General features: G+C 39.6%; 1 protein-coding gene across 1 annotated transcript in view; it reads right to left on the bottom strand.

The window, feature by feature from the left end:
* Positions 1-916: 916 nt before the first annotated feature.
* Positions 917-21,791, bottom strand: part of DBX2 (developing brain homeobox 2) — a 35,299-nt gene continuing 14,424 nt past the window's right edge. Inside the window, exons 3-4 of the mRNA XM_026501573.4 lie at positions 10,667-10,854; positions 917-5,600 (exon numbers count right to left, since the gene is read on the bottom strand). Of these exons, the coding sequence (XP_026357358.2) occupies positions 5,271-5,600; positions 10,667-10,854 (518 nt within the window). The 3' untranslated portion in view covers positions 917-5,270. The remainder of the gene's footprint in view (positions 5,601-10,666; positions 10,855-21,791) is intronic.

The following is a 21,791-nucleotide window of genomic DNA, read 5'->3' on the forward strand; positions in this document are numbered from 1 at the left end:
AGACACATAGGAGAGAAGACCCTATGAGTCAGAGGTAGAGGTGGAAGTCACACAGCCCAATCCAAAGAACTCCCTAGAGCGACCAGAAGCTGGAAAGGGCAGCTTTCTAAAATCTTCTGAGGGACCATGGCCCTGCCAACATCTTGATTTTGGATTTTTGGCCCCCACCACTGTGAGAGAACAGATTTCTGCTGTCTCAAGCCAGACGGTTTGTAGTGATCTATTCCGGCTACCCTAGGAAACTACAATGGAAATCCATCGTAATAGGATTAACTATACATCATGAATTAATTATATCACTTTGTTTTATTCCAATTGATGTACCCAATTTTTTGACTTTTGGTTAGCATTAAACACTTGATGATTCTGCTTTGGATTTAAATAACACTGAAGGCTACCTTTTAACCTCAGAGTGTTCTGATCCCAAAAGTTTCCCCTCATAATTTCTGTTACTCAAGCAACTTTGAGAGGATGTCCACAGAGTTGTGGGAACTGGGGAATTCTAGACTAACCAGGCAAAGCAGCCTTATAATCTCAGCCTTCAAAAAGCTGACAGATGCCAGACACCCAACAGTTTGCTTGACTTCTACCCACGTTGTGGGCAATAAAACATAGCTAAAATGAGGTATCACTGGGACTGTAAAGCACAACTAAAGAGAGGTAGAATGTTGCCCTACATTATTAGTATGTTTGTTGCCGGCAAGGTATTGAAATCCAAATGTGTACACTCCCTTGGATCTTGCCTGGATGGATATGTTTTGACAAACTTCAGGGTGACTTTTGGGAAGAGAGTCTCCATTTGGTGTGGGAGGCCCATGGTCATCCTTTCCATGACCTGCCATCCCCCAGTCCCATTCCTCTGGTCTACCTCAAAAAGTGAACGAGTTAACAATGTAAAATTATATAGCCATCATAAATACTTGCAACATTTATTTAATGGCATGGGGAAATGTTCTCTGTAAAAAGTTGAGTTAAAAAAAGCAGGATAAGCTGGATACATAACTATCATCCAAATTTGTTTAGTCATACACACCTTTATACGTACATACATTCAAAGTGAAAATTTTTCACAAAAGAGCCAAATTGGCTATCTCTTAATAGTGGAATTACACATGAATTTTTGTTTTTTTCAAGTGTGTTTCTTCATAATGAGCATGTATAACTCTTACAACCAAAAATAACAATGTAATGACCCAACTAATAGCTGGAAGATAAGAACCATCTTTGTGGGACTAGTACAACATTCTTAAGGTAGTTGCTTATTTCAGAGATGGTTTATAAAGGATACAAATTAATTCTGCAAAATTTTCCTTATATATTCGAGAATACTTAACATCCTGATTTCCCCCTCACTTGTGTTATTTGCTTTTCCTTCACTGTTCCCACCCACTATGGGTACAGGTTGATCTGAGGCTGGGAAGGTAGAAAGACAAAAGTAGAGGGTAGGATGCACTTTGAACAAAAGAATAATTAATTCTTCCCTTGGGCTCTGACTCCTCTTGGGACCAATGTGGCCTGAATGGAGGAGAGAGAGAAAACCAACAATGCCAGGTAGCTTGCATTTTTCTGAATAGCAGAGCACTTAATAAACCTCACGCCACTCTGCTCCCCCAACCACACAAGGAGAGATGGGGGTTTTGGAGGATGTTAGAAGATTATTTTTTGCTCCAAATTTACTGGATCCAGTTACTGACAGCCTGGAATATATCAACAGTTGTTTGGCAAAAAGTCTAATTCTAAGTTTCTTGAGGGCAAGGGCCATGTTCTCCCTCACATTTGTGAGAGCCTAGTACAGTGCCTCACACTGAGTACCGAATAAGTGTTGCAATCCAGAAAGAAAGAGTATTTTTGTGGATTTCAGATGACTGCAGAGGCAGTGTCTAACAAGCTTATGAACACAATGGAATGAGGTTTGCTGTATTAAAGGCCAGCAGAGCTTGAAGAAATCACTGGTCACCAGTGGGCAGGTCACGGAACACATTGGGGAGTGTATAGCTTTTAAAAAAAAGCATCAGAATGCAGATTGAAAGGGGCCAGAAAGGACATGGGTGGTTTGAACGAGCATATTTAATGATGACTTTATATTTGAAAAGAGAAAAACATGTGTAAGGATCCCCAGGGGGTGGAGTGGGAGGTGTGGCTGCTGAAGAGAATGTATGAAGAATATGCATAAACCTGAGCACATACCCAAAACTGGTGGGAAGGTATGGCATATTCATATGTCTGGATTTTTAAAGTTTGAGAACCACTGGACTAAGCAATTGTATTCCCCATTCAACCCAGTTCATCACTAAGAACATAGAACTGCCTTTTCAACATCAATGATCATGACCTTCACTGTCTCCAGACCCAGTGATCATTCCTAACCTGCTATATACTTCCAACCCTTTATATTTAGCTTTATAAAATATTTATTATTGTAAAATCTAGAGGATGGTGCTAACCATTTTTATTTCTCATCTACCTAAAGTCCATGTGACAATGTCTTCTAAAAATTTTAAAATACCTTCGCCTCCAGGCCTCTCTGGTTCTCGTGCTTACTAGAGCAGAATTTGCCTGGAAAGCAGACAACAAATACACTAATATGTGACCACATGGAGAAAAGAAATCTGCATCTAGAGAACAGAGGAAAATACACGTGTATGTATTTTAGGTGGAGACAGAGTTGGCAGAGTACAAATTAAGGGAGAAGGGAGACCCTTGTCAATTAGAATATCAAGCTCAGCAGTTCTCTCAACTAATTCAGGTAAGTAAATGCAAAGTGAAGGCACAACGGGCGTATGTATGTGCACCAAGTGTATGCGTTTGTGTGTGTTTCCTAAGTATCTCTAATATATTCATCAAAAGTGTACTTTTCCTAAGCCTTAAGGCATTCCCGAGTAGAAACCAATTAAAATATTTATTTGTATGTTTGAATATCAGGCCAACCGTACAGAGAAAAGGCTCTGCTGAGTCTCAGAGCTTGGGGTGAAAGTCTGGGGGAAGATCATTTAAGCACCAATTAGCCCACATCTAAAACCTGGCTTATCAGGTGGCCATGAAGCAGATTGCTCTCATTTGATCTTCAAGTTATTCTCAAGGAACATTAACCATAGATAAGCACTTCAAAATTTTTAGCAGTGAGTGATAAAAAAAAATACAGTTTCATTTCACTTAAACACTCCTATGGGACTATTTTCTACAGAGGCTTCATAATTGAAGGCTTTTGCAATTCTTTACTTTCCCTAAACTTCAAAGTTAATAGAGAAGAGAACACTAGAAAGAAAACCATTCCCCAAGTAAGAGATCATAAAGTACAATATGCTTCTGAATTTCTTTAATAAATCTGACTGCAATCCCCAAAACGTATGTCTTACAATGCATCCCATTGCTGGTGAATACATTCTACAGTGGTATGCACCCCCAGATGGTTTACCAAGATCTGAAACTTGATGGACAGGGTCCAAATCCCATTTATTAACTTCATGACCTTGGGCCACCACCCTAACCACTGCCTTACGCCCTCGTCTGGGTAACAGGAATCCTGACAGTAATAGTGCCTACCTCCTAGGGCTACTGTCATGAGGACCTCCATGAATTAATTCACCCTAAAGGCTTTTAGCACAGTCTCTGGTGCATAGAAAGGACCCAATAAATGCAGATGAGATTAACATTCTACCAAGAAAAAAAAAAACAAAACAATACTATAAATCATTTTAAGACAGGTTTTAAATTATAAATTGTTGTCAGCAGATTCCTGTTCCTCCTTCCCACAGAGACACTGAGACAAGCTTCTTCTGAGAGGACTTTTAAGTAAAACATCTCATGATAAAGACACAGGCTAGCATACCCCAATTCGAATCACGTTCAGACAAAATCATTTCCTGATGCTGACTAAAACTGTTATCTTCTGAGATATTACCTTCTCTAAACCCTACAGCGTCAAATTCTATAACTAGGATTGTAAGCAAATTAGAAGCCACTCTCTTTACGCAGCTTTCTCACTAACAAAATTTCACATCATGAACTTCTAATAATGTTTCTTGTCCACAGATTAATAATAACCTAGTTCAAAACCACATCATTTCCTTTTTCTGCCTCATTTCCTTCAAAGTGAAACATAATTTTTTCTTGGACCCGGAATAAAAATTTCTAGATTAACTAAGCAAATCGTTACCAGAAATGCAATTTTATAATACTACTATTTCAGGAACAACAAAACACACAAAACATCTGTGTGATGCCTGTTAATACATAAAAATAACCTAATATATATCATGTATACCACCTAAGTGGAAAATTGAGTCTATAACTAGAAGTGCAAACAGGTCCCATCAGGATTGTGTTTTGAAGTCCAGTTGGGAACATTTTTGGAACTGTGACACTTCTTTAGGTCTTGGCCGGAGGTCACAAACCGCTTGGCATAGATGTTTCATTTGCCCAACACAATATTTTTAAAATTATTAAACTCAAATATTTTTAGGTGGGCCACGCCCTTTATTTGCTGACAGGCCCTTAAAGGCATTTTTATTTTGCAAACCTTGATTAAGGCCCATCCTGACAGAGAAGAGATCAAAAGATAATCATTAGTTAAATGGGTACCTCCCTCAATGATGTCCTGATGAAGTCCAGAGACTTGGAAAATTAGGGTTCTAATAGTTTCATTCAGAAATTCTTCTAGTTTTCTTGTTGGATTACCTTTAAGTATATACTCTCAGTGTATGTATCTAACAGTGGCTCATTCGATTAGGGTAGCTGAGCTGAGTTGTTAAGGTTCATTTATAGCTGGAGACTGAAAGAAACCAGAAAATAGGGAATTTTTAAAAAACACATTGGACCAAAATCCAAACTTTACATTATTTTCAAAAAATTAGTAACATTCGGTCAATAGTTGGTTTTTCCTCATATAAAAGGAAATGAATTTGCTTGGTGCCATGTTTAAAGAGGAACTACTTCCTACTAATGTATTTCAATGAATATTCATATATATACACACGTAGAGACACACACATATATACACACATACTCAGGGCAGGGACTGAGCCGAGTATAACTCTCGTTCTTTTCAGTCCCTTCATACTTCCTGGGAGATTCTATTCCACTCACAAATTAAGCCTGAGTCTGGGAGCCAAACAAGAGGGCACTGGAGAGGGTTTCCTAAAGCATTAGTTCATGCATCACTCCAAAGGTATTATGTTCTAGGCACTGATGAGGTACAAGCTAGCTGGCTTTAGAGTCCGAATGTTATTAGTTAAGCATCCTTTTAAATTAACATTGAGGAAGGCTTCCATTCAGACCGTCCCAGTAAGTACACCCTTGTCTCCAGCTTCTTCAGGGCACAAATACAAGGCACCCTGCAGAGACTCTGCTTCTGGGGGCATGGCCCCTGAACTCTCTGGGATGAGTCTTTCTGAAGGTTCTGGCGAATTCTCCCTCCATCTTGGACTCGAGTGCTGCTGGGAGACTTCCCAGAGCGAAGGACATGGAGAAGGGAACCCCAGAGCGGACCGTGAGAGGGGATCCTCTTGAAGGCCTACTTCCTGGACACACCTGTTGGAAAGCACTTCCTTCTCTTTGGAATTCCGCCACTTCATTCTTCTGTTCTGAAACCAGATTTTCACCTATTGACAAAATAATTGGACAAAATGGTCACTTACTCCACATTACTTCACTTCAGCATTGTACACTGTAATGCCTTCTATGAAATACTTATGTGTGAGAGCCAGCCTAGCAAAGTCCTTACAGCTTTTCACTGGGCTCCTTCAAAAATATCTGAAAAATTACTTTAGTATAATATCCCCACACTGATGAAACAAAACAACTGCGATAAATGGGTTACATCCTGCACAGAGTCCGACATCTTTCAAAACTGATTTAACGCTCGACAGTTTAAAACATCATTTAGTTCATACTAAATTATTTATACAAAGGAAAGGCTATCGGCTAGTAATAGTGTTTACTTTGTGCCGGGTGTCAGGCCACACATGCTGTGTGGATTACATAATTCGTTCCTCACAATCACTGCAACAAGTCTTCATTTCACATGTATGAAAATTGAGGTTCAGAGTGCTAAACCGGTTCAAGGTCACTCAGCGAGTAAAATGGAAGCACTTAGAATAGAATCCATGACTGTCCCACTCCAGTGCCCAGGCTCTTATAACATTCAGATTTCATTAGGAACTTCTGGGAAACTAAATTAGGGATACATTTTAAAATGTTTTGATAAATTTCAGGCTTCTTTCGGTTTCCAAGTTTGATTACTCCTAGGATTTATCAAACTTGATGAATTGGGCTCAATAAATAACAATCAGTCGTAATTAATCCAAAAGCACTTATGATGGTGGTTTCTATTTGAGTCATACTTCCACCCCACCCCACCGGAGTCTGTCTTTACTACTAACTCCCCCTTTATCGACTGAGTATTACACTGCATCTTTATGTGAACAATTTAGTGGATTTCTATTTTTAAAACAAAAGATTAGAAAGTTCTTACTCTAAAAAATAATTATTAAAGTGTTACTAACCAAATGTTTCTCCCAATGAAGGAAAAATTTCTATCTGAGATAATCTTTCCAGATTGGCAAAACAATTTCTTCATTCTTTCAACTTGACTGGCAATTTCAAAATGGCTGCAGAGACCCTGACCCCAGGCAAGTGAGACTACAAGACTGCCATCTCAGTTACAATCCTGTGGTTAAGGCTTTTCATAAGAAAATAGTACTAATGTGTACATACCAGAGCATTTGGTTCTATTCACAAACTCATTTATTATTTGCAGTGGGCATTTACTCCTAGAAAGCCTGCCAAGTATTTCTAGTGGGTTTTCACTAAGACATTTTATTTGTGCCCATTGGTGGTTCTTGCCCTTCTCATCACATTCATTATTTTCTTCTTTCCTTAGCTTTTCTGTAGATCTAGAATTTTTTCTGAGTGGTATCTCAATGAAAAAAAAATCATGAAGAAAGTTTCTTCACAATCAACAGTATTGAGACAAATGTACCTATTTGAGGAAAACCATAAATTGAAAGTTCTACCTCTCAACAAATATAAAAACAAATTCCAAATGGATTAGACAGCTAAACACAAAAACAAAACTATAAAAGTTCTAGAAAAAAATATAAGACATTGTCATTAGTCTTGGAGAGATGAATGTTTTTTTTAAGCATTGACATAAAACACTAAGACCACAAAAGAAAAAATAGAGCTGACAACATAAAAATGAGAAATTTCTGTATAAATAAAGACACCACAAACATATGAAAAAGCCACAAACCACCTAAGAGAATTAAAAGCAGAGACTTGAAGAGGTATTTGTATATCCATGTTCATAGCATTATTCACAATAGTCAAGAGATAGAAGCAACCAAAGCATCCACTGAATGGCTGAATGCATAAACAAAATATGGTACCTGCACACAATGGAATAGTATTCAGGGTTAAAAAGGAAGGAAATTCTGACACATGCTACAACGTGGATGAACCTTGAAGATATTATGCTAAGTGAAATAAACCAATCACAAAAGGACAAATACAAATGATTCCACTCATTTGAGGTACCTAGAACAGTCAAATTATAGAGACAGAAGGTAGTGGTTGCCAGAGACTGGGGGGAGGGAAGAATGGTGAGTCACCATTTAATGGATACAAAGTTTCAGTTTTACAAGATGAAAAGAGTTCTGGAGATGGATGGTAGCCGTGGTTGCTCAACAATGTGAATGTACTTACTGCCACTAAATTGTACCCTTAAAAAAGGTTTAAGTGGTAAATTTTATGTTACGTCTCTCTTACCACAATAAAAAAAAAAAACTCAAAGTTGAAGACTTTGCAATGGTTGGAACAGGAAAATGTTACTAGCTACAATATTCCAAATATTTTGATAACAGCTAAAATAACTGCTACAAATAATACGAATGGAACACTACACAGCAAAGAGCACAGAAGAGCGACTGCTACATGCAACCTCACGAATGAATCTCAAACATAATGTTAAGGAGAAGAAGTCATATATACCAAAGAATTTGTACTGAATGATCCTGTTTATATAAACTACAAACATAGGCAAACCTAATCTATGCTGTTAGAAGTCAGGAAAGTGGGTGTTCTTGAAAGTAGGAGGTGGTAACCGGGAGGGAGTAAGCAGGGGGTTACTGGCCTGGTGATAAGGTCCTACTGCTTGATCTGTGTGTTGGTTATACAAGTGATTTGTAGTCTCCTTCAGAAAGTCAAGATATATGTGGAATATGATCCTGTTTTTATTTTAAAACATATATATATGCAATTCTGGGTCTCAATTCTAGGTCCCTATTATAAAATAGGAATAATCGAAGCGCCTACCTCATAGGGTCATTGTGAGGATAAATGACATCAAATGTTAAGGACATATGGTAGGCATGGTGCAAGTGCTTGTGTTACTGTATCTTTGTGCATATACAACACACATATACATTTACTTTAAAGATAATACATGGTACATCAAATAAATTTAAACAAGAGCCATTTATAAATGACAGTAATAACTAAGGAGCTGGGTTGGAAGAGGAGGAGATGAATTTAATTTTACCAATTTCCCCTTTGTTTGAATTTACCGTAATAAATACCATGTGTTAATTATGTAATTGGATGCATATGCAAATAAGAAAATGTGAAATTACTTTTGAGATGTTTACCAAATTTAATAACATAAAAAGTATTCATTCCTCAAGGCACTTGAATTTTAAAAACAATACAATCAACTATGTAAAACTAGGCACCTGTGAATACAGACAGGAAGATAACATACAAAACTGGAAAATTGTTTTCTTAGAATGGATAGATTATGGTCATCCCCTCATACATGTTTTCTAATATGCTTGTCGCATTCTCCTTCCAATAATCTATTTTTAAGAAGATGATATGTACTATCAAAGACGTTCACACTGTGTCAGCACTGTCAGATCAAACCTAGCCACCTTTTCTCTTTTAACACCTATTTCAGGTTCTGACTCAACCAGAGGCCCCTTACAACCTCCCAAACCTACACATTTTCTCCCCTCCAACTCTGGAGGGGTTTTTTGTTCGTTGTTTGTTTGTTTGTTTGTTTGTTTTTATCCACACCAGTGAGATGCAGACCAGTCCTACTGAGCTCCTGGGCATCCTTAGTCAGGCCCAACAATTCCTTTAAGGATGAACCACTTCCCTCACTAGACTCCCCAGGGGTATAAGGACAGTCATGGAGATTAACATAAATCTCCAGAGAGGTACATAACTTTGAGGACCACTGATCTAGCTCCTTTATTTGGCAGTATATCTAATCTACCAGGTGATGTCACCTACGTTATTGTGTTATATTATTATCTAACCATTCATGAGCTTCTGCTTTGTTCTCCCAGTTGCTCATATAAATTCCTGGGTGCAGAGTGTATCTTTATCAGTACTTAATCAACACTCCCTCCTACCGCCTACTTATTAGCACAGTCTTGCACACAACAGACCGTCAAGATATAGCTGATTTACCTATCATATATGCAAAATTGTTTTGCCACATAGATAGAATTCCTATATTTGTCCCTGTTTTTTACATGAGGAACTGAGGCACAGAGTGATCAATTAAGGTTAGGGACTCCTTAGTACCACACAATGAGGAAAGCACAGACTGGCTGATGTAGGCCAATTACCCTCTACCACACTATGTACTGCTTCCTACAACTAGAAAAAGATGGGGGTGGGGGGGCGGATCACTTCCCTAGGGAAAGGAAGCAAGGTTAAGGAGAGCTTCATCCAAAAATAACTGGTTTAATAAAATCCAAAGTTAGAAACCAGGTCATTGTATTGAGCGAAGAACAGTAGAGCATGGTAGTTACACAGAGCCTCTGTAGCCCTTCAATGCCTTTATGCTAACTCAAAAAATCCAGGTCGATGTAGCCTTGCACCAGGAAAGCCAGTTTGGCAGGCAGAGCACCTGCTATATGTCAGTTGCTGCCGTCCCTCTTAGCCCTTGTGCAGTGCATATCCTGCACAACGATACATGACAGCTCCAGGTTAAGTAGAACACAAACTCCAGAGTCAGGTTGCCTGGGGTGAGAGCCCAGTTCCAAAGCAGCTTCACCACATGACAGCAGACCCATGTTTACTTCTCTACACTTTCTCATCTAGAAAATGAGGATGATTATAGCACTTATTTTATATGGTGATTATAAAACGATTAGTCGTAAAATACAAGTCCCTTAATGTATAAGAAGGTTTGTAGGTGTTGCAAATGTGAAACTACTTTACCGTACTTGACATAAGCCCAGAGTACAGAGTAATGAAATCTATTTAAAGGTATTTATGAGTCACACATTTATGACTGGATTTTGGATTGGAAATGAAGAACAAGACAGGAAAATTGGTTCCTGCTTTTGTAGATTATGTAGTCTACTTCTCTGAAACCACAGCAAACAATTAATGATGTAAATGTCACATCCTCGGTGGTTCTCTTCATTTGGGAAGAATTAATCATGCAAAAACCTAGACCTCTCCGCAAAAGGACTTATTTTCAAATAGGAATTGTGACATATATTTCCACCCTCTCAACAATTGTAAAAATCACTTCAATAACATTTTAGGGTCTAGCACCATACCTAGTACAACAGACATTTGCCAAATGCATGGATTTCATTGCAGTCCTTCAGAAATCAGGAGTAGTGGACACCCTCCTACTCATTAGTACCTGTGATTCCTTTAGTCCCAAGCTGAGGGCAAGTTTCTTTCGGTCTGTTTTGCTGATATATTTCTGCTTCTGAAACATTTTCTCCAGAGCCTTTCTCTGATCCTCAGAAAAAACAGCTCTTCTTAAAATACCCCTCCGAGCTTTAGAGTTGGAGTCCTGGGTCAGGAGAGGCAGCACGCTCTCTTCTCCTAGAGGGGGAAGACAGGTACAAAAGCCCAGTTAGCCTTAGCGAGGAGAAGTCAGTCTGCCTTTCCCAGAACAGTATCCTCCTTCTCTGTACCGTGGCCAAATCATCTCATCTCTGAACTCTGCACACTTAGAGCAATGCTTCTTCCATGGTTTTCATCATGGGCTCCATTGAGAACATGATAAATACTCTTTGTTTCCCAATGAGAAAAAGTACATATGCTCACCCTCCCAATTGGGGTGCCATGTTAGAAAGTCCATGGTCACAGGTTACAAAGCTCAAATGCAGAACAAACAGTAGGTGGTTTACACACTCCATTTTTCTCTAATTCTTCATTTATTTATTCATTTGTTTTTTTCTCTCAACGAAGTTTTGAACACTTACCATATGCCAGGCACTTTGCTCAATGTTACACATGGAGATACAAGAAAAATGTGTTTTATTGTACGCATGACCCATAAGATTTAGTGGAAGGCATTTACTGAAGTAGCATCACAAGTGTGAGGATGTATTCCAAAGAAGGCTGCTCTGGGCACACAAAACAAGGATCTGACCTTAATCTGGGATTCCAGGGAAAGCCTATAGGAGTCAGAGATGTTCAATCTGAGAAGGGAAGTTTGGAAGATCCCCAACCACTACCACTCCCCAGTCCGGCGGATCATCAGCTCCTTCAGGTCAGAGATATTTACTTCTTTTACTGCCTTCTGTGGCTAGCACAACTGGTTCCCACCCTCTAAGAATTTCATTCATCATTCATTCGTTCATTCATTCATTCACCTTCCCAATTGTGGTAGGAAGAATAATGGCCTTCCCAAAGATGCCTATGTGAATATGTTCCCCAGAACCTAGAAATACATTACATGACATGACAAAGGGGAATTAAGGTTGCAAATGGCATTACAGCTGCTAACCAGCTGACACTGAGATTAGAAGAGTATCCTGGGGTACCCAGGTGGGTCCAATGTAATCACAAGGGTCTTTATGAGTGGAAAAGGGAGGGAAAAAAGGAAGTCATAAAGAGAGAGATTTACTTTCTGTAATGCTACACTTCTTGTTTTGAGGATGAAGGAAGGGGCTACAAACCAAGAAATGCAGGCGGCCACTAGATACTGGGAAAGGCAAGAAACAAATTCTTCCCTAGAGCCTCCAGAAGGAACCCGGCCTTGCTGACACCTTGATTTTAGTACAGTGAGACCCATTTCAGGCTCTGACCCCCATAACTGTAAGATAATAAGCTTGTATTAAGACAGTAGGTTTGTGGAAATTTGTTACAGCAGCAAGAGGACACTCATACCTGGTATCAGGCTAACTGAGCTTATTTGAGGAAACCAGACCAACAGCACATGGTCCCTGCCCTCAATGAGCTCACATTCTCATGGGAGGACTGACATGAAGATCACAGTGGAACATAGGCACCAGGGGAACAGGGACACCAGTTTATGGCTGTAGCTGGTATGCATTTTGGTGCTTAATAATTATTTCTAAATAAAAAAGCCAATTAATGTCTCAAGCACTATAATAGAATGATCTATGAAATGCTCTGGCATCACAAAGGAGGAAGGAAGTAATTCAGAGAAAACAGGTTGAGCCAAGTCTAGAAGACAAATCCAGTTCAAGAGAGAAAGAACCAAGGCCAATCTAGGCAAAGTGACTAGCACGTCTAGAAGCACTAAGGCACACCTATAAATATGGAGAACAAACTGATGGTTGCCAAACGTGAGGGGGGGTGAAGGATGGGGCACAAAATGAGTGGAGGGGAGTGTGAGATACAGGCTTCCAGTTATGGAATGAATAAATTATGGGAATAAAAGACAGCATGAAGAATGTAGCCAACAATACTGTTAAGAGTGATGTATCAGGACAGAAGGTAGCTACACTTGTGGTGAGCACAGCATAACATACAGACTTGCTGAATCACTACATTACACACCTGAAATTAATGTAACCTTGTGTGTCAACAATACTCAACACTTTTTTTAAAAAGCACTAAGGCATGAAGGAATAAAATTTATTGCAGGAAAATTAAGCAGTCTGCAAGGCTGGGAAGGGCATGAAGCGGAGGGGGCAAGCTGGCAACCATATCCGAAGCAGATGGGCTTTGTTTGGTCTTAGAATTCTGATGTAGTTGTTCACATTTAATAATCAGAGGAGATTTCATGTGAAGTCCAGGTTTCTGACACTTCTTCAAAGGTAACCGCACTAGGCTCATCTTCCTAGAAAGCAAAGAGCTACCAGAGTGAGTAGCAGGTGCCTTCTTTTGATGGAATGTGTGACCCCCAGTTTGCCACAGCCTCACCTAGTTTGCTTTTTACCTGCCAGGCTCTTGAAGACATTTGGACTTTGACAGATTATAGAGTGGAACAGAGCCAGATCATAGAGTACTACCAGAGTTTGGGACTTTATCCAATAGTAGTGAAGATCAGTAGCGATGTATAATCAGGGTGTGACATGATAATAAACACACACGGAGTGCTGTGTACCATTATACTTACTCTGTGTTAAGCCACTTACATGCATTAATTCATTTCCTCCTGCCCAGCCTATGCCCCAAATGTTATACTATTATTCTCCCCACTTTACAGATGAATAAAATGAAGATTAGGTAGCTTAAGAAACTTTGTACAAGGGTGCATGACTACGGTGCCAAACCCAGGACAACTAATTTCAAAACAAATGCTCCTCACACTATACAATATATTCCAACCCAATCTGACTTGTATTTTAGGGAAAAAATGTCAACAAATGAATAAATCTTGTCAAATCTACTTCTGTAATATGACGGCTTCCTTTCCTACTTGTCTAAAAGACTGCAGATTATCTCCCGGCGAGTCTCTCAGCCCTGGCTTACATCTCACTTTTTCATCCTCGCATTGCAAGAACCGGCCCCTCCCTCTTTCCTTCCAGCTCGGTAACATTTGTGTCTCCTCAAAAATGCCACAGCTCCTGGGATGTAATCAAGCCTAATTCTTTACAAAGGTCTAGTTTATTGTGCTCTTTCTGTTCATCATAGGAGATTCTGGTTAATTCTCTATCTACACCATCTTTTTGTGTGTGTGCCTGTCACATGCCAAGGCCATACCCTGAAGTCACATTTTGGCAACTGGATTCACTACTTCTTTATCGAAGATTTAAGTAGTTTTATAAAATATTGGTCAATAATAAAAAATATTCTAAGTATCTCAATATGTTCTTTATCTAAATGCTCTTCTTCTCTGGACTTTCCTTGGTGTAGAGGCTGTGGAACTGTGCCTTCTGCGTTAGTTCCGAGATTCATCTCTTGGGGTGCTACCTCTCCAGGACGGCTAGGACAAAGGAGTTTGGAATGTGTAATACGAGGACAGGGTTTGGATCCTGGCACTTACCTGTATGACTTCAAGCAAGTTACTCAGCCTTTTTCAGCTTATCTTACAGGGTTGCTCTAAGGATTTGATGACCTAACACAAGAAAATTTCAGTGGCTAGCCCACAGTAAGGACCCCATGAATCTATCTAGTTCTGCTTGTTGGATTTCATTTGATTCTTTAAAGAACCATACGCCACAGATACCTCCGTACAGACAAAGAAGTATGCAGGGCTGTTAAGGTCCAAAGCCACACCAAGAACACAGAGCTCAGCTGGTAGCAGGACCTTCTGAATCCAAATCTTTGGCTCCTTCCTCTGTGCCACGCTGTTTCTTTACTCAGATGTCACACATCAGAATGAAAGGGAAGAAACACTTATAAACACAGGGAGAGCTCCTGTCTGTGACCACAGGCTTCTGCAGCCTGTCCTAGACCAGTGTGTAAGCCTGGTCTACAGGGTGTCTCCTGTACGGCCTGGTAACTGTGTCTTCAAATTCCAGCATGCCCTATTACTTCATATTTTGATTCCAGCATTTTTCATTCATAACTGTATATAGTCTATCATTAGTATAGCCATATGTATTAAAAATTAAAAATTAAAAAGAAACCTAAATACCCAAAGGTAAAGAAATGTGTAAGGACATGATGCTATATCCCCTTGGTGAAATTTTAAAGGACCATTAAAGACGAGAACTATGAAGACCCGGCAGCAGCAGAGAAAATACGCTGAACTGAGTATGATAAATAAGACACATACTATGTTTACAACTAAGTAAAAATGCAGAGAAAAGAGAATAGGCAAAAATAAACATAAAATAGCCTACTATAAAGTTGTGGACAAATAATTCATCTCTATTCTGTATTTTAAAGTCTGGTCCTACTTTCTAAGAAACGCAAGCAAACATGGTAGCAACCTTTTTGGGAATAATCTGGTGGAGTGACTGAGGTGTAGCTGAGTAACTGAAGATGGTGCCAATCCACCTTTCAGGTGCTCACAGTTGATAAGGAGAGGTTCGAGAAGTATACAGCCAGCCACATCACAGTGAGATAAATAACTGCAGACCACGGCAGAGAAAGTATTTCAGAACCAGATAAGAAGCCACTTAGTCTTGGAGGCCAGCAGAGTAAGTCCTGAGAGAGAAGAAAAGCTAGAATAGCAATTTCTCTTACGGGCAATCTAGACAAAGGCAGGCAGAGCAGAGGGGTTAACATGTGCAGGCCTATGAGTGGAGTGAGGACGTGGGCAGAACACGGTGGGCCTGGAATCACACAGCTTGGTATTTCCAGATTGCTGGGTATGAGTGGCAAGAACTGAAAAGGTACATTAAGGCCAGGGGGTGACTGAAACCAGTTCAGGTCATAACTTGCCCTAGAGGAAAGCCTTTTGAGGAGGACCTGACCAACACAGCATGGCCGAAAGGCCAGTGTTTTCCGTTAATAAAACTTTTTATATCGATGTAGAAATGCACAGCAAATTTATGAATCTACAAACCTCATTTAAAAAAATCTACACATGTTTTTTCTAAGTAGAGACTTTATAAGTAGGGAGCATGATTCTACTCATCTTAGCCCCTTCTTCACCAAGACCTACAAGTTCAAGTAAAACAATGGGGTAACACTTTTAAAGATCCCTAAAACTTTTAATAGACACTCACAGGTTTTCCTATGGAGCTACTTTTAAGTAAGGAGAAAGAAGGTTCCCATCAAGGGAAGCTACAAACAAATTAGTCTCACCAACGTGGTAAATACTAACATATTGAAAGTCGTGGACCCAAAGCAGACCTCAATCTCTGAAAGAGAGACCTGGAATGGTTATGATGGTCAAAGGGTTAACTCCTGGGTCTGGCCCTCATATTTCAGTGCCTGAAAATGAACACGGATATGACTAATGACAAGCAAAAGAATATGGCAAAGATAAAGACTATGATATTATTCTTTTCTTTGCTAGTTACCCAGTTCCTCTTAGCACTGCTCTTAATACACAGATCATGCTAGTTTTTCTAAGGTTCCTAAGAGAAGGATATTACAAGATGCTACTTGTACTTTAATGCTCCTTTCCATCTCTCCCCACAGTCTTTTATCTCTGGATCTAACCATAAGCCACACTGAAGGGGCACCTGGGTGGCTCAGTCCATTAAGCGTCTTCTGACCTGATTTTTGGCTCAGGTTGTGATCTCAGGGTCCTGGGATTGAGACACACGTCGGGCTCTAGGGCTCGAGAGGGAGTCTGCTTGAGAATTCTCTCGCTCTCCCTCTGCCACTTTCTCTGCTCATGTGCTCTCTCTCCCTCTCTCTCCCTCTCTCTCTCTCAAATAAATATATATTTTTTAAAAAGCACGCTGAGGAACCTACACCACTTCCATACCTTCTAAATCTAATATGTGTTCACATTTACACCTGCAAAACAAAGATATGGACTTCAAGAACTTGTTGGTGACTCAAAATTCTCTCAGAAACTACTACGAAGTTATAAGCAACAAACACCTCTGACTATGCTTAAACTCATGACAAACGTCTGACTTGCACAGAAACTTCTAGGTGACAAAAAATAAATGAGTAATGTAAAAAATAAAAACAAACAGATACAGAATTTAAGACATGTAGAAAAGAGGCTTTAAAAGCCAGGGCCACCCATTCAAGGTGCTACAGGCTCTACCAACTTGGGAGTATTATGATGACGATGATGATGATGATGATGATGACAACGACGACTTTGTACCATGGCTTCCATATATATGGGGCTCAACACGTGTTACCGTATGTGGCCACTACATGCAGCATGTCATGTCATCTTTACAACAATCCCCAAAGGGAGGAACTATCACCTCCATTTTCCATAGGAAAAAACTAAGCCTCCAAAAAGTGAAGTTGTGCCCTTGAGGTCACATTATCAAAGAAGAGTGAGGCCAATCAATGCTCTTTATAATTATACCAAAGACTGTCAAAGTTCTAAGTGGGCAGACAAAGAGGTCAGGAGGTGGGAAGAGTCATATTAAAGTGGCAGAGTGACCGAGGATAAAAAAAGTTTCAAAGGCATGATTCCCTGGGTCCTGAGATGGCCCCATGCACCATCCTCCAGGAAACCCCTGTGTGTAATGGGGCTGGTGAAGGGCAGTCCAACTGGAGGTGTGCGTGTACAAATGACACTGTTGGGGAGGAGAAGTGGGGAGCAACAGAGAAACAGAACATAAGATAAACTAATGGAATCCTTCATATTTTCACGTGTGAGGACATAGCATGTGTTTGTGTATGTGTTTATTTTATATAATTCCTGTGGATCTGAGGTGTGGAGAGAGAAGATATTGAACTTCCCTGGCTTGCCCCATTTAAACTAGAAGTCTACTTTCCATTCTCTATATAATCTAGTATTTGAGAATGTTATAATACTTCATTATCATATATTATAACCATACTGTTTGCTAAAAATCTTTCCCTAATATTAAGCCCAAATTCAATTTCCATTAAACTCCACTTGTTGGCTCCAATTATATCTTTTACACCTATACTGAATGCAGTAGATCTAATCTGAAGATAACGCTCAGGTTCTCCATATTATTTCTCTTCTCCAGGCCAAACATACTTAATCACTTTAAAAAATTCAAGACCAGGCATAGAGATCCTTCACCGTTTTAGTTCCTGACTACTTCCTGACCTGGTTTTTATATGCAAATGTGCTCACTGTGCCTTTTAAAGTGGGGCTCCAGAACTGAACAGGTGTAGACTGTCTGACCATTACAGAGGCTAGGAGGACTATTATCTCCCTTTTTCTGGGTACTGTATTTCTAAAAGCGTAACCCAACATCCCATATCATTCTGTAGAAACATACTGAGCTAAATAAGAGCACAACCCTTTTCTTCTTTGCTCTGTTCAGCCAATTCTCTCCCTCCTCTATTCTGTATTTGTGCACTTGTTATGGGGAATCTCAAATCAGGACTTTATCAGCTGCCCCATTAGATGCACATTATGTTCAGGCGAGGGATGTAGACAAGATCAGGAACAAGCACCCTATATCACTAAGTAGCTCTGCTTCCCATCCCCCAGCCTCCACTACTTATGAACACATTTGTAGAGAAAGGGAGCTCCTTTCCTGGAAAGTTACTGAAATATGTTCACTGCCTCTGCAGAACTGTTGAATAGAGCCATCAACTTGGAAAATCTATTGTCTTTGAATCTCTGATTCCTTTACACATTCTTCCTGGTTGACTGAGTGTCATTTATCTCTGGAACACCCCTCCCTTCACTATTGAGAAGTCAAAACCTATATTCAACCTACTGCACAAACCTGATTATGTTTTCAACAAAATAATCATGCTTCTTTCTCTATTAGCACAAAATGCTCCAGCCCTCTGAAGATCTTAGAGTGCTAACGATAAATCCTTACAGAAGGACTGCCGTAGGTCTTGTCGGTTTTCTTAGGGCACGCAGCACTCCAGCTGAGAACAGCGAAAGGGAACACAGCCAGGTCAGGTGGCAAGAATACTAATCAGAGCGTTGCCCATCTTTGATAGCGATACTCACCGGACCAACTTACATTCTCAACGATAAAAGTAATAGCCCTTCCCTGCTGCCTTCAATAAAATCCTCAATCCAAATTTGGAGAGTACATTATGTTCTTCCAAGTTTTAGCCAGAGTAACATGATCGTAAGATGTAGAATATAAGTTCATCTCCCAAGGAAAATGCAGAGCAGTTTGTCCCAGAAGAATATTTCCGTGCTCATATTTTCACAACGTTGCTCCAAATTTAAACTTTATCTTTCAATGCATAAAAGTTTTGAAAGATCACATTCAAGTTGGGTACTCAAAGACAAAATGAAATAATTATCTGATTAATTCAATTAGCCATTCTACATAATTAAGACTTCTGTACCTCTTCAGGTTGTTGTTGTGTTTGTTTTTTTTTTAAGGTCATTCTACAGATGATTTCCACAACTTTCCATTTCATCTTAGCTGAGAAATGTGTGATTTTAAAAAGAACTTTATGGATGTAATATCAAAGATTTTCCTTCCACTGCTTTGGGGGAGGGGAGAACTTTTACCACTGCCTTTTAATTTTCCCCCCACTGTCAAGGTTGTGCTTAAAGAGCCTATTAAACCATTTATTATATGTGAGAAGGGCACTGGAAGAATGATTGTTTCCACATTGCAACAAGTTAATCATAAATCTAAAAGGTTAACAAGAAAAATGAAATAAATTTTATACAAGTGAATCATGTTAAAAGAGTCAAAATGATATTTTACTTGCTAGTTATGAACTTGTTGATCTGATCCTATGCTTTGAAAAGAGGGAACTCAATATTGTGAAACAATGATGAGGACCACAGATTTCATTGCTTATTAAAATGTTTAGTATAAACCTTGGTTTTGGCTTCCACACATGTCAGCACATTTTGGCTGAAATTTAATACAAGATTACTTGGACAGTTCATTTTCCTTCTTCTGTGCGATGGAAAAAAATTTTAATGCTTGGGCATAAAAACTGTTCTTATTATTAAAGAAAGAAGAAAAAAAAGAAAACCTAGTAAATACCTTAAATAAAAAAGAGTACTGTGCAGATGCAGGCCTTATTAACGTTCCTTGGTATCATGGTTATTTATGTAAAATTCCTTATTGACAGCATAAATCCACCATTTCATTATTATTTGCTGCTAATACGATGACCATTACAAACAAAAAAATTAAAAATTCATTTCAGATTTATAACTAATGAGACACCAAAGTTTATTAAAAACACTTGCGGCATCTCTAAAGTGTTTTAAAATGCCAGAAATGGAGACAAACCAAGCACAGTGTTCTCTATGCTTGACTGGAGCTGCTCTGATTTACCCCTTGTATGTTTCATTAAATAAAAAAAACATAAACATGGGACTTTATAAGCCTCTAGGGAGAGACATCACAATTTACAGTGGTTATGCCAAAGGCATAAAGTGGGAAGAACTGAGAGGCAAATGGAGGAAAATGAGTCTTGCTTAAATTTTTAAAGCAACTGAAAAGATGAAGTTCTCTAGGAAATGTCTTTAGAATTCCCTTTTTTTTTAAAAAAAAGATTTTATTTATTTATTCGACAGAGAGACAGCCAGCGAGAGAGGGAACACAAGCAGGGGGAGTGGGAGAGGAAGAAGCAGGCTCATAGTGGAGGAGCCTGATGTGGGGCTCGATCCCATAACGCTGGGATCATGCCCTGAGCCAAAGACAGACGCTTAACCGCTGTGCCACCCAGGCACCCTAGAATTCCTTTTATGTGCTCTATTGATCAAACTGTCCCAGGTATTAGTGTACTTTTAGGGCTTAGAGACTCTTACAAAAGCACTGCTATAAAATGAGTAAACATACAGACGCACATATACATGAATGTCCGCCTGTTGCATGGGATTTTCTGTCCGTTTCCACTTACCTGACCTCCACTGCCAGAGGTTCTCTAAAATGGAAGTCCAGTATTCTTTCAAGGTTGAGGAACAGAAACTAGGTGTGGGATCTCTTTCAATCTCTATCCTGGGGATGCAACCCCAAAGATTTAATTCCAGAGACGCCACTCTGCCGTAGTATCAGCTATCTGGGACTTAAGTCTCCCCTCCAGCAGCCTTTTCCTGATACTCTCATCTATGGTGACAAATGTGTCCTTAATTTGCACAACACTTTTCAATTGCCCTCATAGGAGACCACCTTGAAGGAGCGAGTAAAGGGTTTAGTCATGGTTTCTATTTTTCTGTTTGAATCAATACATTCTAGTTAAATGGACAATTAATAGGTCACTTCCAAAATAGTGGTGTATCGGTCCTGGTTAATAAACAATCCCCAGAGTTGATAATGGGCCTATGTATTCAGCGAGTCCTGTATACACTCAGCTCATCCACTAAATCCCTTTTCAGGTGGACAGGGTTATATGGGAAGATGAGCTGGAATGAGTCTATAAAAGTCAGTTTCATTCACTGCTTTATTTTTCAGTCAAGTGCTTTAAATGGTGTCCAGAAATTCACTCGGAATGTGAGACAGGAGAAAAGATGGACACACAGAGCCTTGCTTTATGACCATACAAAAGGGCAACTGACCCTTGCCCGAGGCTTTTCCATGTGAAATGGCTCCGAAAGTTCATCTGCACAGTGAAAAATCGTGGTGAGGTCGCGTGTGGATGAGTCAAGTGAAAGTGACAATTGGTCACGGGTCTGTCACCCATTGTGGCTGGGTCCAGGCCATGTAAAGTGCTCTGTGGGAAAGTATCGGCCCCCTAAAGAGACACTCAGAGGCCCGCAGCTCATTAAACGGCCAGCATTTGCTGCCTCACTTGTCAGGAGTCAGTCTGTTGAGCAACTGCTCTCCTGTAACGTTCATAAAACACATGAACAGAGAGGCAGCAGGGACCTGAGTTCAACCCTGATAGAGCTCTGTCCTCCAGCCTGACTCAACGCCGATTTCACTTTTCACCTGACAGAGGGGTTAACCTGAATAAATGCTTTCTCTTGGGCAGCGGAAATAAATGCGCCCCCTTTCTGGACTTCTTTTTCATAAACTCAGATTCTCTGCCTACAAATCCTTATTTGACCTAGAAATCTCGAGATCAAGATGAACTTAATTTCTTCTTAGTTCGACATGTTTTCTTTG

This window comes from Ursus arctos, unplaced genomic scaffold (assembly GCF_023065955.2).
Source record: "Ursus arctos isolate Adak ecotype North America unplaced genomic scaffold, UrsArc2.0 scaffold_26, whole genome shotgun sequence".
NCBI classification, from domain to species: Eukaryota; Metazoa; Chordata; class Mammalia; order Carnivora; family Ursidae; genus Ursus; species Ursus arctos.